Source organism: Lithobates pipiens, unplaced genomic scaffold, assembly GCF_037356315.1.
Source record: "Lithobates pipiens isolate NorthernLeopardFrog02 unplaced genomic scaffold, aLitPip1_a1.2 Scaffold_8, whole genome shotgun sequence".
NCBI classification, from domain to species: Eukaryota; Metazoa; Chordata; class Amphibia; order Anura; family Ranidae; genus Lithobates; species Lithobates pipiens.
The window spans coordinates 660134167-660151805 of record NW_027507903.1 but is presented as its reverse complement, the minus strand read 5'-3'; the positions used below and the strand labels follow the sequence as shown (position 1 = coordinate 660151805).

The window sequence follows — 17639 nt, the reverse complement described above, 5'->3', positions numbered from 1 at the left end:
CTATTGTTTAATATAGGGTGCTATACAAGATTGAAGTATAGGCAGATGCTGAAAATTAAAGGTTCAAAGTGCCCAAAAAGAAACCAGCAACAACAAAGAGGCACCAAGTGAGAGAGAATGTGAGTAAATAAATAAAAATGGTGAGAAAAATTGATAACGCAACATGTGCAAAAACAAACGTAACACAGTGTAACTGTGATAAAGAATGAAAAGAAATAATAAGGTAGAAATACACCAGTGCTGCAAAATCCAATATGCCACAGCTTAACATAGGTGATGCTGAAATTAGGTTATATGTATATATATACCTGTACGTAAATTCAGGTGAGTGCACGTTAAAATTCACAGAGCCCAGGAAGGACAATATGATGGCAATAGTGAAAAAATAAAAATAAAAAAACGATGAGCTTTGCAGTGGGGCCCCTCACATTCCTATGTTGTCATAGGGCAGAAGGGGCTTTGTATCTGCAGATAAGTAAAAAATAATAAAGAATAATATTAAGCTCCTGCAAACGAAGATATATATGAAAAAATAATGAAGAAATTGTGATAGAGCATTAGTGAGGTGATGCAGTGACTTACCCAGACGCATAAGAACAGTGCAAGTGCTGTCTTGTGATGAGCAAGATGAAATAGCGATGTAAAAGGGTGGGGTATAAATACCTCCTGTTTGATTTACTGCCTGGGTAAGGTTAATCCCCCTTAATATGCTCCATCTGTTGCGCCATAGCCTTGTTGGTCGCCATATTGGCCGACCGGATGTGGTCCCCTCGGCGTTCCGGAAGTGACCTTCCCAACATGGCGGGAGGTGCCCGGTAACGTCGCACTAGCGTGACGTCGGCACGTCGCGTCGCACGCGCATGACGCGCGTGCGCAACGAGGTGCCGAGTCCGGTACCGTTCCGGAATGCCGCCGACCAGCTGTGTTGTCCCGGGGTGACGGGTGGTACCTACCCGCACAGTCCCGGGACAGATCGGGGAGAGGCATATGTGGACCGATGCCGCCCCCCTCTTCTGGTCGGGAAGCCATGCCCGAAGGATCCGCCCTGTAATCGGCAACATAAACACAAGTAACAACAGATGGCACCATCTAGTGGAGAAAAAAGAGAAATGCACCCGGACTTTCCATCATAGGATATATGAAACAAGTACAACATGTCAAAAATAAATACAATTAAACAAAAAAAACAAAAACGTTTCGTAAAAATATAGATGATTTACAGGTAATCCGGATATACATGAGGAAAAGAAATTTACTGGTTAGAACATAGAACATGGCAAACCAATTATAGGATGATAGAAACATACATACTCCGTTATCATGTCACACGCGTGCGCACGCATGTCCTTCGGACGCAGAACAAAGCAAATAAAGGTAATCAACCTTCTCAAAGGGTAATTAGTAAAATACCTATATATATGTAGGCATATGCACGTGTGCAACATGTCAACTATATAAGTGCCCCAAAGGGCTACAGAGAGACCGAACATGAGATAAAAATAATAAAAATAAAATAAAATGAAATAAAATAAAATAGAATAAAATAAAATAAAATAAAATAAAATTAAAATTAAAATTAAAATTAAAAAATTAAAAAATTAAATATAAGAAAAAAAAAAAAAATAGACAATGTACAAAAAACTAGAGCTGAGGCGGGGCCAAAGAATATATTCATATTTGAAGGGAAAATGTGGAGGACATGTGGTAAACTCACTCGGCATTATTGTGTTTTGCCTGAAATAAATCCTTTCAAAAATGGAGCGAATGATATGGCTTCATTCAAACCTGGGGGGATGGTCGCATTTAATTTAAAGATCCATCTCTGTTCGAGTTGGAGAAGGGCCTTATTCCAATCTCCTCCTCGACTTGGAATATGTATGTGATCTAAAGCAACAAAGGAAATTATAGGCATCTTGTAATTATGTGTGGTTACCACATGTCGTCCAAGGGGTACATAGAAATTGCCAATCTCCATGTGATACACATGTTTGGCTACCCTTTTGTGTAGTTCCAACTTAGTTTTCCCTACGTAATACGCCCCACACTCGCACTCCATGAGATACACGACCCCACATGTCTGACAATTAACAAAGTGGGACGGACGGAATGTTCGGCCATTCGGAAGACGGAAGGTTTTGTCTCGTTTGATATACTTACAAGAAGAGCAATGCCCACAGGGAAATGAACCCAAAATTGAGCAGTGCCCTGCTCGCTTTGCTTCATCTCTGTATTCACTTTGTACCAATTTGTCGCGTAAGGAGGTGGCACGTCTGTAAGTAATTGAGGGATATCTCGAAACTAATTTCCCAATTTTTTGGTCATCTTTCAATATAGACCAGTGTTTCTGGATAATGTGACGAATCGGAGCATGCGGTCTAGAGAAACGAAGGATGACCCTGGCGGTACGTGTGCCAGGGCCATCCCTCGCTGTCTCAGGATGCAAAAGATTGCTGCGAGATTGAGCTAATGACCGATTGTACGCCTTGCGTAAACACGATCGGCTATAGCCGCGGGCTAACAGTCTCATCTGTAATTGAGCGGCTTCAACCCTAAAAAGGGCATCATCCGAACAGTTCCTGCGTAACCGCAGGTATTGGCCATAAGGTATGGACTTTTTTAAAAACGTTGGGTGGAAACTGTCTGCATGGAGTATAGTATTCCCTGCGGTACTTTTACGGTGCAAGGTGGTAGAGATTAAATTAGTGGCTGAACGCCCAATTTTGATGTCCAAAAAGGTGATCAGATGGTGGTTATATGACATGGTAAATTTTAGATTGTACTCGTTTGTGTTAATTTGGGATACAAATTTGAGTAACTGGTCCTCCGTACCCTCCCATATGACGAGAATGTCGTCGATATAACGTCGCCACAAAACGAATGTGGCGCGTGAAATCGACGAGTCTCCCGTCAGATAGGAGGGATTCCTCCCACTCCCCCAGGTACAGATTGGCGTAGGCCGGGGCACAACATGTGCCCATGGCCACGCCCTGCACCTGGAGGTAGTGGGAGTTGTTGAATACAAAGTAATTATGATGTAAAATGTACTCCAGTCCCTGAATGATGAAGTCATTCAAGGTCTGGTCATACAACTCCCTGTGTTGTAGGATGTTCCGTATAGCTGCAATCCCCTTAATATGGGGTATCGAGCTATAAAGGGCTTCTACATCAATTGCTACTAGTCAAGCATTGGTCGGTAGCGTCATATTATCAAGGATCTGCAATAGGTGTATAGTATCCTTGACAAATGACGGCATCTCCATCACAAGGGGTTGCAGAAAAGAGTCAATTAATTTGCTGAGGTTTTCAGTTAGCCCCCCCCCTACCCGAAATTATGGGTCTACCAGGCGGATGAGATGGGTTTTTGTGAATTTTGGGGAGACAGTAAAAGGTAGCTTCCATGGGAAACTTGGTGTTGATGAAAAGATGTTGGTCACGGGTGATACTACCCATTTGTAATGCTTTATCTATCAGTTCATAGAATTGTTGATGATAAGTTAGTATTGCCCTAGTGGGGATAATTCTATACCAGTCAGCATTGTCCAGTATGTCCTGGCACATGCTGACATAATCGGCATTATCCATTAACACCACATTTCCCCCTTTATCAGAGGGTTTGATGGTAATATTTACATTATTTCCTAGTGATTGAATGGCTTTATGCTCTTCACTACTTAAATTCATGGGGTAAATTTGCTTACGGCGAAGTTTGGAAATGTCCCTCAACACTTGTTTAACAAAGATCTCAATACATGGATTTAGGCTCAAGGGGGGGGAAGGAGCTTGAGGGTTTTTTAAGAGATGGACGGTATTTCCCCGAGTCAGTAGTATTTCCTAGGAGAGACTCCAGGTCAACCCGATCAATCAGGTCCAGAGTGTTATTTTCCTCGTATAGTAATGTTAGGTCGCGTAGGGCTCTAAGTCTTTATACAACCTTTATATACACATAACACAGCATGGAGGGGCTCAGTGAAGGTGGTGGTGAAGGTGTTGATGTGTCGGATCGGGTCACACAGATCATAAAAGGAGATCCGCCCGGCCTCATAATCCAGATATATCCTGACTCTGTTACTGGAGAGATTGGGGGGTAAGGAGATCAATTTACTGTCATGTCTCACCGAATACTCATTATCATACCTGAGCAATGCCCAGGACTTCTTATTCCTTCCAATCACTGACTCCCCCCCTCTCCTCTCTATACTGGGGTAACACATCCCGACTCTCCAGTCATCTGACCCCCCGACATCCACTTCCCAGTAATGTCTCCCTGAGGAGAAACTCCGACTGCTCATCACCTGATAATACTGGAATCTCTCTGGTGTTTCTGGGTGATTCTGGTTTCTATCTGACTTGGATACAGTTTTCCTGTCATCTGATATCTGTAGATAATTATAAGCTGTGTTTCCATCCAGTAATATGTCTGCAGCTCCCTGTATATAGAAGTATACATTTACCTCTGTTATTATATCAGATAAACCTGTGTGTAAGACCCCCGCCACATCCAGACCCCCTCCATCATGGAGGAGCTCCTCATGTCTCTCTCTGTCCTCATTATCTCCATCCTCAGTATCACACAAGTCACCTGTGTCTGATTCCTGTAAGACAGTCAGTGGATCCGTCACGTTACACAGCTCCTCAATGTGACGCAACTTCCTGGACAGCTCCTCCTTCTTTATTTCCAGATCCCGGATGGAGATGGAGATCCGCTCTGCCCTCCCGGAGATTTCCCTCAGGACTCTCTTCTCCAGGTCTTCCAGACGTCTCCTGAGATTAGACATGTGCAATTTGTTTAGTTCCAAATTTGTTTTTTTTAACAAATTTTGACAAATCTGTTAATTCCGAAATTTTAACATTTTTAAATTTCAGAAATTTCGAATTCTGAATTTTAAAAGTAAGAGTATCTTATTTTGTTTTTCCGAATATCCAATTTCTGAGTTTAAAATTTCAGAATTTCGAATATTCTTAGTTTAAAATTTTGTGAACTTAGAATTTTCAAATTTAGAATTTCCGAGTTTTGAATTTTGAATTTCTGAGTTTCGAATTTCTGAGATTCAAATTTAGAATTTCCGAGTTTCGAATTTTTAAATTTCAAATTTCCAAATTTCCTAAATTCAAAATTTAACCACTTGCCGCCCGCCCTATAACAGAAACATGCCGGCATAGTGGTTTCAAAATCCTGACCGGACGTCATATGACTTGATCAGGATTTTGAGCCTCTACGGGCCCCCGTACAGCGATCATTGTTGTGGGGTGTTAGTCTGACACCCTGCAACTACGATCTCGGTAAAGAGTCTCCGATGGAGACTCTTTACGATGTGATTAGCTGTGTCCAATCACGGCTGATCACAGTGTAAATAGGAAGATCCGGTGATCGGCTTTTCCTCACTCACGTCTGTCAGACACGAGTAGAGGAGAGCCGATTGGCTGCTCCTCTGACAGTTGGGGTCTGTGCTGATTGATTAACAGCACAGCCCCCCTGAGGATGCCCACACTGGACCACCAGGAACGCCACCAGACCACCAGGAATGCCCAGCACAAGGTATGCCACCCTAGACCACCAGGGATTCTAGTCAGTGCCCACAATGGATGCCAATCAGTGCCCATAATGGGTGTCAATCAGTGCCCATAATGGGCCTCACTAATTGTCATGCATTATTGTTTGGCACTGATTGGCATCTATTAGTACAGTATAATATAATACAATGTCGCCTATCAGTGCCCATCTGTGCCGCCTATCAGTGCTCATACGTGCCACCTATCAGTGCCCATCCATGCCCATCTGTGCTGCCTATCCATGCCCATCTGTGCCACCTATCCATGCCCATCTTTACTGTCTATCCATACCCATCCATGCCGCCCATCCATGCCAATCTGTGCCAGCTAGTAGTGCCAATTAGTGCCACCTATCAGTGCCCATCCATGTCGCCCATCAGTGCCACCCATCAGTGCCGCCTATCAGTGCCCATCAGTGCCACATATCAGTGTCCATCAATGCCACCCCATCAGTGCCACTTCATTGGTGCCACCTCATTGGTGCCCATCAGTGCCGCCTTATCTATACCCATCAGTGTAGCCCCATCAGTGCCCATCAGTGAAGGAGAAAACGTACTTATTTACAAAGTTTTGAAACTGAAACAAAAAAAACATATTTTTTTCCAAATTTTCGTTATTTTTTTATTTGTTTAGCAAAAAATAAAAACCGTAGAGGTGATCAAATACCACCAAAAGAAATCTCTATTTGTGGGAAAAAAATGATAAAAATTGTATTTGTGTACAGTGTAGCATGACCGTGCAATTGTCATTCAAAGTGTGACATCGCTGAAAGCTCAAAATTGGTCTGGGCAGGAAGGTGTTTAAGTGCCTGGTATTGAAGTGGTTAATAAATTCGATATTTCCAAAATTCTAATTTGAAATTTAGAAAATTCGAAATTTTGGAAATTCTAAATTTCGGAAAATCAAAATTTTGGAAATTCAGAAATTAGAAAAATTTGAAATTAGGAAACTCGAAAATTAGAAATTTCATAAATATGAAAATTATAAAATTTGGAAATTTGAAAATCTAAAAGCAAGAATGAAAATTTGAAAATTCAAAAGAATGGAAATCTGAAAACTCGAAAATCTGAAAGAATAAATATTAAATTATAAGCATTGGAATTTTCTTTCAAATGTGGGTGTTAGTGAACATAACGAGTATGAATTTATCCAAAGATACAAATTATCTGAAATAACAAATCTAAACGAAAGGGAAGTAACAATCTAAAAATTTCTAATAATCTAATAATAATTAATAATAATAATAATAATAATAATAATAATAATAATAACAAAACCTTTTATTATTAATTATTAACATGTTCCATTCCATTTGTTATGATGCGGCATTCATTATTTCAGATAATTCATAATTTCAGATACATTTGTATTCGTTACATTCACAAAGACAAATTTGAAAGGAAATTCCAATACCTATAATTTAATAGTTAGTTATTATATTAAAATTCGGAATATCGGGAATTCTAAATTTGGATTTTCAATTTCCAAATTTTCTCATTTCCGAATTTCAAATAAAAGCAAAAAAAGAATGAAAAGAAAACAAATGAATTATTTGTCAGTGCACATGTCTACCTGAGATCTCTAAACAGGGCAGTGACTCTCTCGGTGTCACCGGCGGCTTTTTCTTCTACTTTCCTCCGGTGTTCCTGCAGACTCTGGACTCTTTCCTCCGTCTCCTCTCTCTTTGTCAGAAGATTCTGCAGAACATTCCTCAGTGTCTCCTTCTTCTTCTCAGAAGCCTCATCCAGTGACTCCATCTCATGTCCTTTATGTCCTCCAATCATACAACAAGACATACAGATACAGGTCTCATCCTCAGTGCAGTAATACTCCAGGATCTTCTTATGGACGGAGCATTTCCTGCTCTCCATGGACAAGGTGGGGTCACATAAGACGTGTTCTGGGGACTTTTTGTGGACTCTCAGGTGTTTATCACACAGAGAAACCTCACAGTGCAGACAGGATCTAACAGCAGGTACAGGAGAGTCCACACAGTGAGTACAGAAGACCCCGGACTCCTCTTGATCTTGATGAGTAGACAGGAAAGTCTCTGCTATGTTACGTAGTTTCATGTTCTTCTGCAGTGCAGGCCGATCCGGAAACTTCTCTCTACATTCAGGACAGGAATATCCTCCAGACCCCCCCTGTGTATCCAGCACACCATCAATACAGACCCGGCAGAAGTTGTGACCACATCTCAGGGTTACAGGATCCGTATAAATGTTCAGACAGACGGAACATTTCAACTCAGCTCTCAGATCACCAGACGCCATCGCTGACAGCAGAAGAGGAAATGAAACTGAAAGTCTCTGACACCGGAGAGGAATGTGGATGGGGGAGGGGTGACGTCCTCCTACACAGGGTGAGGCTGGATGAATATTATAGGACACGGAGATCAGAGTACAGAAGGGAGGAGATTCGTTTTGCAGTAGTAATGAGAATTATACCTCCCAACATTAGAAGAGAGAAAGAGGGGAAGACGGATGTGGAGAAGACATGCGGAGCACTAAGTGCAATGACATGAAAAGTGGAGATGAGTACATCATGATGAAAAGGAAATTGGTTATATAACCATCTGAAGATTTACCCCCTTCATGGCCAGGCCATTTTTTATGATACATTTAAAAAAAATCACATTTCTTCATCAATTTAGGCTAATATGTATCCTACATGTTTTTGGTAAAAAAAAAAAAAAAATCCCAATAAGTGTGTATTGATTGGTTTGCAGACACGCTAAAGCATCTAAGAACTATGGGATAGATCAGGGGTAGGCAACCCATGGCACTCTATGGGGTGGTGCAGAACACATGGCTCTTTCCTGAGTGGCTCCGTCACGAGTGGTGTGAAGTTTCACCACCACAGTTTAACGAAAGCAGGATAACTAAAGCTGGATGAAGATACAACAAGAACTCTGCTCCACTCTACAAGACGGCAAGCAAACCAGCATTTGACATTTATTTTATATCAAGTCAGATTCCCACTCTATCCACTGACATCATCTCCTGCATTTGCTGCACCCACATGCTGGTGTTACCGGCCTCAAAATGTGAATTAAGAGAGCCGATGATTGTAGACGCGATGAGATAAGGTGATCAGCTTGGCGTGGACTGCAAAGAATCACACAAACAGCATGAGATATGACCACTGACTTTATGGCTGGAAGTAGTTTAATTTTACATAACAATACATCTTTTACATTTTTATAGTCACATGTTTATAACCATTAACAATATATATATAATACCGATTTTAACTAAAGTATTTTAAAACGTAGTTATAACAATGAACATTACTATATTTTAATAATATATATATATATCCCTGTTATTCAGTGTTATAGATAATTATCTTTATCTCTCTGGTACACTTTAAGTGTGCAATAATCATACTAGCAATGCATTGCTTTAATACAAATATTATCATGGTAGTACTCTTTTTTAACCACTAGATGGTGCACATTGCATGTCTGTATGATGCAATACATAAGCTTTACATACAATAGGTTTTTCTATATTAAATAACAGAAAACATGTGCTTCTATAAATCTATGCAATTTTCAATAAATCAGGTTTAAATATACCTATTTAGAAAGGTTTAGTGTTTATCATAGACATTTGTTCTGACTAATGCAGTATTTTCATGTTTTTATGCACTTTTCCCTTGTTTCTGACACATGCTGTTCTAAACTTCTAATTACAGCAAAACTATAGCATAAAATCTGCTGAGACTTTTTCTGCATCTGCTCAAGATGTTTAGGAATCTTTCTATCACAGGTTAATACAGATTAGGAACAATTTAGAGTACATACCTGCAAAGAATCACACAAACAGCATGAGATATGACCACTGACTTTATGGCTGGAAGTAGTTTAATTTCCAGTCACATGGTGTGTGGCCTTATATAGACTCTGTTTGTGTACCTTCTCTGCCATCTACTGGTTATTAATAGAATAGAAGAGAGATGTTTAGAAATATAAAAAAAAAAATGAATATGTACTTTGCTTTGGGGTGTCTGTTTTGTGACCATATAAACCCCAGTCCGTCACACTCTCCCCTCCTTCAGTTAATGGCTCCCGACATTAAACTCAATTGGTATCTGAACACTATTTAGTGATTTAAGTAACCCAAATAGGTACTTGTTGCCACCAAGGAGCTACGTTAACTACCTGGCATGTCCTGGGAGTAGCTAGCATTGTGTGAGTTTGTATGGTGTGAACCTGACTTGGTATGTATCTTGGCTGACCTAGTGTGTCATATGTAAAGATCTCGTTAGGCTTAGCTTGTCTGGTAGATCTTCTGACAGGAGTTGAGTCTTCTCCATCAACATCGTTATCCATTTGCATATATTGGTTCACAGGTAAGTCTTGACTTAATGAGGGTAATTCTGCAGTGTCTAGTCCCACCATATCTGTAGCCCAGATTTGGTCGCCAACTACTGTTCCATCATTTTGTTCTTGTTCAAGATTGGGTGTGGTAGTTGTAGGATAGAACTCCTCAGCAGAAACTCTTAATGGGATTTTCTGTACGTTTTGAGAGTTTGGTTGAGACACAACACAATCATGACTTTCTGTAGTCTCTGGTATATAAGGATAATACCATCTTTCTTCATCTGAACATTCCTCCTCCTGGTCCACATCCATTCTGGTATCCTGTTACTTGATTGTCTTTGTTTCATCGGTACTCTTGGAATGTGTCCTTCAATTGGTAGGTCATTTACTGGTAGTAAAAGATTTCTGTGCAGTACCTCAATAGTCTTTTTACCACTTTCAGGCTGAATTTTGTACACAGGCCCATCTTTGATTCTTTCTACCACTTTGTGTACTGATTCTTCCCAGTATGAACAAAGTTTACCAGGTCCTCCTCTTTCAGAGAGATTTCGTACTAAGACCCGATCACCCGGTTGAAGAGGTGCTCCTTTTATATTTTTGTCATAGTACTTCTTCCCTTTAGCAGATGATTTTTTGCTATTCTCGGATGCAATTTTGTAAGCTTCTTGCATTCTAGATGCCCATTTCTGAGTAAATGTTGGTTGACTTTCTGATTCCTTTTCCAAATTTAGGTTGAGCATTAGGTCAATCGGCAAACGAGGAGATCCTCCATACAATAGAAAGAATGGCGAGTATCCTGTGGCTTCATGCCTGGTGCAATTGTATGCATGAACCATATGTGGAAGATGTTCTTTCCAATCTGACTTTTTCTCTTCCTCTAAGGTGCGAAGCATCTGTAACAAAGTACGGTTCAGTCTCTCCACTGGGTTACCCTGTGGATGGTATGGAGTAGTTCTTGAATGAGAAATCCCTGCCAATCGTTGCAATGTCTGAAATAAGTTGTTTTCAAATTCTCTTCCTTGGTCATGGTGGAGTTTCTCTGGATAGCCAAAACGTGGTATGAAATCTTGAAAGATCTTTTCTGCAGCCGTTTTTCCAGATTTGTTCTTAGTTGGATACGCTTGTGCAAAGCGTGTGAAATGGTCAACTATTACAAGTATATACTCATATCCTCCTTTGCTTTTCTCCAAGTGAAGATAATCAATGGATACTAATTCCAAAGGTGAACTGGTAGTAATCGAACCCATAGGTGCTCTTTCGGTGATATTTGGACGCTTTCGTTTGATGCAGCTGCACTTCTTCAGCACATATTCATCAATGTCTCTTTGCATAAATGGCCAGTAAAATCGTTCACGTGCTAGGTGGGTTACCTTCTCAGTACCAATGTGACCCATGTCATCATGAAGATTTCTTAAGACCAATGGTTTTAACTTTTCTGGTAGAACTAGCTGTTTTTCGGGTTCCAGAGTGTCGGTAGAGGATTCCTTCATCGACTCCGAGTTTACTCCATTCATGTATCAAACGTCTTGTTTTGCTGGTCATACTCTCCTTTTCTTTGTGGTTTGGAATCCAGTCGTTCTCCTTAAGCCAGACCACTTCTCTAATGTTGGTATCGTCTTGTTGTAATGCTCTGATATTCTCCTGAGTCATTGGGCAGATTGTCTGTCCTTTCAGCAATTCTTCGGCCACATCACTTTCTGAGTGAAGAGTCAATGAAGCCACCCATAATTGCTTTTCTTCGTCAACAGCTTTGCTCCCTTGCCACATAGCTGACACAACCTCAGATGGTACAAGCTCTGTGTACTCACTCAGATTCTTCGTGAGTTCCACCGGAAATCGTGACAGTGTATCTGTGTCTGCATTCTGTTTACCTGGCTTGTACTTGATATCGAAGTGGAAATCAGCCAACTCGCCAACCCAGCGATGACCCACAGCATTCAGTCTGGCAGTACTCGATACATATGTCAATGGGTTGTTGTCTGTGTAAACGGTGAATGTTGGAGCGTAGTACAAGTAATCTCTGAATTTGTCACAGGCTGCCCACTTGAGAGCTAAAAACTCAAGTTTACCAGAGTGAAGATGGTAATTGCGCTCTGCTGGAGTCAATGTTCTGGAGCCAAACCCAATAACACAAAGTTTTTCTCCTTGTCGTTGGTATAGTACAGCACCTAGGCCTTCATTGGAAGCATCAGTGTGTAAGACGAAGGGTAAGTCAAAATCAGTGTATGCTAGAATTGGTGGATTAGTTAGCATGTCCACCAGTCTGGATACTACAGCTTGATGTTTGGGTGTCCATTGAATCAGTGTTTTAGATGGCCCTTGTGCTTTGTTCCCATTTTTCTTTGTAGATTCCCTCCGATTGTTTTTGGGGATGGATGTAGCAGATTCTTTCTCAGTGTTCTGCAAAAGTACATACAGTGGTTTAGCAAGTCGAGAGAAATCTTGAATGAAGGACCTGTAGTAGCTCAGGAATCCTAACAAAGATCTGACTCCTCCCACTGTTTTTGGTTCTTTCCTTTTCAAATGTAATACCGCTTCAAGATCTTTTGGGTCAATTTTTATGCCTTCTTCTGACACCATTCGTCCAAGGTATCGAATCTGTCGTTTAAAGAGTTCACACTTCTTCAGTCTAAGTTTGATACCATGCTCACGCATTCGACTAAGCACTTGCCTAATATCATTGACATGCTCCTGAAAAGTTTTGGAGTAGCAAAGTACGTCATCCAAGTATGGAGAACAACATTTGTCTCTGATGCCCTCTAATACATTCTCCATGCATCTCTGAAAAGCTGCTGGGGCATTCGTTAATCCAAATGGAATACGGTTCCACTCCAGGAGTCCCCAGGGGGTGCTGAAAGCCGTCAGATGTCTGGAGTCTTCATGCACAAAGCCTTGATGATACCCACTACCCTGGTCCAGGATTGAGAACCACGTAAATCCTCCTAAGCTATCCAGCAGATCTTGTATTCTGGGTAGTGGATGTCTATCTGGGATAGTCTTTTGGTTTAACTCCCTAAAGTCAACACATAGTCGTAGGCTACTGTCCTTCTTTCGAACACAAACAACTGGTGATGAGTACGCGGAAGAAGATTTTGTTACCCAACCTCGGTCAAGAAGGTTTTGGATATATTCTTTCACTTCTTTGTAAAGGGGTTTCGGTATCGAATTGTAGCGTTTCTGGACAGGAGTTTCATCTTTCAGATTTATCCTCAGTTTCAGGTTAGGGATGCATCCTATGTCTCCCTCATCTCGAGCAAAGACATCTGATTCATCATATAACATTTGTCTCGCTATCTCCTGTTCTTCTTCTGAGAGATCTTCTAAATTGACAGGTGGGTGCCACTTAACAGATTTGTTAGTGGGTAGCTGATTTCCAGTGTCCACTTGATTCAACTGGTTTACATGAAACACCCTTTTCTTCTGGTCAATTCCCTTTCCATCGTCTTTGTTTGGAGACAATGGTAGAATCTCAGCTGCTGGAGAAATGGTACCCAATACTGTTCTGGGTGGAAGGTAGATGTCATGTTGAGCACGGTTCAGTATAGGTATCTTCACCAGTTTAGAGAACCCATTTGGCACATCTACCACTGAAGGAAATAGTTCAAGTCCTTCCTCAACTGGATATTCAGGAAGTGGTTCAAATGGCATGATTCCTCCTTTCGGCCACGCTCTAATTCTGCATTTGACTTCACAGAGCTCGCCTCCTTTAATCTGGAGTCCCTTCTTCCCCACTTTGACCATACAACTATCGAATATTTCTCCTGGGTCAGTTGCTTGACTGACAGCATTGACAATGTTATTCGCTACACTCTGTCTTACTTTCATAGCTTCACTCAGCAAGATAGTCAGGTTTTGGGTGCTGTTTGGTCGGTCACGGTTTTCTCTGATCAATTCTTCGATAACATTAAACCCAAGAATTGGATTGTCATTACAGCAGTCACTCACCAGCATTGGCACATAAATGGCTGAGTTTCCATGTCCACTACTTTCGAATTCCAGGCAGACTTCAATCCATCCGATGAATGGAATGAGAGAACCATTTGCAGCTGTAATGGATAAGTTGTCATCACAAAGTAAATCTTGTATGTGCCTAATGGAGACGCTGGGTAGAAACTTTTCTAACCATGCCTTCCCGACAATGCTGACCTGAGCTCCTGTATCCATCAACATGTCAACCGGTACACCATTCATCCGACATGACAGTAGGCATTTTCCTCCAATTAATTGTGCTACGTGTTGTTTGGAGAATCCATTCTCTTTTGGGAGTGTTCTAGTTGACCGGTGGGTGAATAACCTGTTTACCTTAGCATGGGACAGATCATTTGAGGTGGTCACTGGTTGTCCCTTTCCCAGTGACTGTCTGTCGTTTTCCGACTGCCTTCTTTTCTTCAAGCAATCAACCGCTCTGTGTCCTGTCCAACCACAGTAGAAACAATGGTAGCAGTTCTGACTCTCTCGTTTAATGCAATCATCACACCTGGGCTTGCAGTGAGTTGTATCTGGAACTTGAACATTGGTTAGTGGCTTAGTCATTTGGTTTCCAACAAGAGGAGTTAGCTTCATCATCTTTTCCAGGTTCTTTGTGAGAGCAGAGACCTGTGTTGTTAGTTTCATTAATGCAGTGTGATTTGCTTTAACATCTCCCTCAACTCTCTGTTGCAAGGTGTCTTTTTCACTATTCCCTGGTGTCTGTGATGAATGAACAGTAAGAGGTTTATGTTTAGGTGCACTGTTTAAGCGTCTCTGCCTTTCTGTTTCCTCATCAACTGATCTGGTGACTTGCTCTATGATAAAGTCATCTGTTACTGTCAAATCAGACACGTAAGGCTTGATATCTCGTCTAACATTAGAATTTTTCTCATTTAGTCCCTGATACAGTGTATGAAGGAATATGCCTTGCACCAGTTTTTTGTCATAGCTAAGCTCTCGCCTATCATGCTGTGATGTAGACAGAACTTTTTGTTTTAACCCCACTAGCCTGTAAACAAATTGTTGTGCTGTTTCTCTTTCTTGCTGGGTAGCATTGCTAAGGTCCTGAAATAACTCATTACCACTTCGTTCTCTCATATGTGACTTCAAAAACCTTTTCAATTCAGCAACAGTAAGATCATCTTTGTCAGTCAACATATCTTTAAAATTACCAGGTTTGATTATTCTCAACACTGTGCGTATAATTTCAGATTCAGGGAATTTTTCTGTTAGACCCTCGTCAATTTGTCTGCACACGCTACTGTAACTCATGTCCGAACCATGATCTGAAATTACACCACCATGCATTTTAAATTCTCTACGTGGCAATAAAGCAACAACATCAGTTAATCTCACCACCTCCGATACCTGTTCAGTCCTTGCAGTCCCACTACTTATTTTTTTTGCAGCGGTTGCAATGTCCACAGTTGGTGTACTTTCCTTGTTAAGTTTTAGTTCATTGATCTTGTCTTGGATGATGAGTAGGTAAGACATACCTTGATCTTCCAACTTTTCCAGCTGATCACTTCTCAAGTAGTCTTCAATAAATTCAACAAGTTCCATTTCGTTGGTACCAGTCACTGATGGAACGTCCACGTCTCTTTCATCTTCCAGCGTAATAGCGAGGCTATGCAGCTGTTCTTCATTAAGCAGATGAATTTGTTTCTGGATATCCCACATCAGCGCACGATGAGGAGACGCCATCTCTGTTGCAATCTGAAGACTTGCACTCACGAGGCAGACGACTCTCACGACTCTCCTTGTAGCTCTGTAGCAGGCTCACGCTTGTCTCGCACTTCCTTCTCACTGGTAACACAACGAATCCCGGCACACGAGCCCCCAAAATGTTACCGGCCTCAAAATGTGAATTAAGAGAGCCGATGATTGTAGACGCGATGAGATAAGGTGATCAGCTTGGCGTGGACTGCAAAGAATCACACAAACAGCATGAGATATGACCACTGACTTTATGGCTGGAAGTAGTTTAATTTTACATAACAATACATCTTTTACATTTTTATAGTCACATGTTTATAACCATTAACAATATATATATAATACCGATTTTAACTAAAGTATTTTAAAACGTAGTTATAACAATGAACATTACTATATTTTAATAATATATATATCCCTGTTATTCAGGTTTATAGATAATTATCTTTATCTCTCTGGTACACTTTAAGTGTGCAATAATCATACTAGCAATGCATTGCTTTAATACAAATATTATCATGGTAGTACTCTTTTTTAACCACTAGATGGTGCACATTGCATGTCTGTATGATGCAATACATAAGCTTTACATACAATAGGTTTTTCTATATTAAATAACAGAAAACATGTGCTTCTATAAATCTATGCAATTTTCAATAAATCAGGTTTAAATATACCTATTTAGAAAGGTTTAGTGTTTATCATAGACATTTGTTCTGACTAATGCAGTATTTTCATGTTTTTATGCACTTTTCCCTTGTTTCTGACACATGCTGTTCTAAACTTCTAATTACAGCAAAACTATAGCATAAAATCTGCTGAGACTTTTTCTGCATCTGCTCAAGATATTTAGGAATCTTTCTATCACAGGTTAATACAGATTAGGAACAATTTAGAGTACATACCTGCAAAGAATCACACAAACAGCACGAGATATGACCACTGACTTTATGGCTGGAAGTAGTTTAATTTCCAGTCACATGGTGTGGGGCCTTATATAGACTCTGTTTGTGTACCTTCTCTGCCATCTACTGGTTATTAATAGAATAGAAGGGAGATGTTTAGAAATATAAAAAAAAAAATGAATATGTACTTTGCTCTCCCCATGTGCTCTCTGCCGCCCTCCCTGTGCTCTCTGCCGCCCTCCCATGCTCTCAGTAAACTCCCCCTGTGCTCTCTGCCACCCCCCATGCTCTTTGCCACCCCCATGCTCTTTGCCACCCCCATGCTCTCCGCCACCCCCCATGTGCTCTCTGCCGCCCTCCCTGTGCTCTCTGCCGCCCTCCCATGCTCTCAGCAAACTCCCCATGCTCTCTGCCATCCTCCCTGTGCTCTCCGCCACCCTCCCTGTGCTCTCTGCCGCCCTCCCTGTGCTCTCTGCCGCCCTCCCATGCTCTCAGCAAACTCCCCATGCTCTCAGCAAACTCCCCATGCTCTCTGCCACCCTCCCTGTGCTCTCCGCCACCCCCCATGCTCTTTGCCACCCCCATGCTCTCAGCAAACTCCCCATGCTCTCTACCACCCTCCCTGTGCTCTCCGCCACCCCCCATGCTCTTTGCCACCCCCATGCTCTTTGCCACCCCCCATGCTCTCCGCCACCCCCATGCTCTTTGCCACCCCCCATGCTTTCCGCCACCCCCCATGTGCTCTCTGCCGCCCTCCCTGTGCTCTCTGCCGCCCTCCCATGCTCTCAGCAAACTCCCCATGCTCTCTGCCACCCTCCCTGTGCTCTCCGCCACCCCCCATGTGCTCTCCGCCACCCTCCCTGTGCTCTCTGCCGCCCTCCCTGTGCTCTCTGCCGCCCTCCCATGCTCTCTGCCGCCCTCCCATGCTCTCAGCAAACTCCCCATGCTCTCAGCAAACTCCCCATGCTCTCTGCCACCCTCCCTGTGCTCTCCGCCACCCCCCATGCTCTTTGCCACCCCCATGCTCTCAGCAAACTCCCCATGCTCTCTGCCACCCTCCCTGTGCTCTCCGCCACCCCCCATGCTCTTTGCCACCCCCCATGCTCTCCGCCACCCCCATGCTCTTTGCCACCCCCCATGCTCTCCGCCACCCCCCATGTGCTCTCTGCCGC

The 17639-nt window shown here is 42.0% G+C and overlaps 1 protein-coding gene and 1 pseudogene across 1 annotated transcript; both read right to left on the bottom strand.

Annotated features, from left to right (window-relative positions):
• Positions 1 to 1633: 1633 nt before the first annotated feature.
• Positions 1634 to 17639, bottom strand: part of LOC143962487 (NACHT, LRR and PYD domains-containing protein 3-like) — a 108561-nt pseudogene continuing 92555 nt past the window's right edge.
• LOC143961805 (E3 ubiquitin-protein ligase TRIM8-like) lies at positions 7104 to 7858 on the bottom strand. The gene has a single exon (XM_077471136.1). It carries the CDS (start codon positions 7821 to 7823, stop codon positions 7119 to 7121), a length of 705 nt encoding a protein of 234 aa, XP_077327262.1. The 5' UTR covers positions 7824 to 7858; the 3' UTR covers positions 7104 to 7118.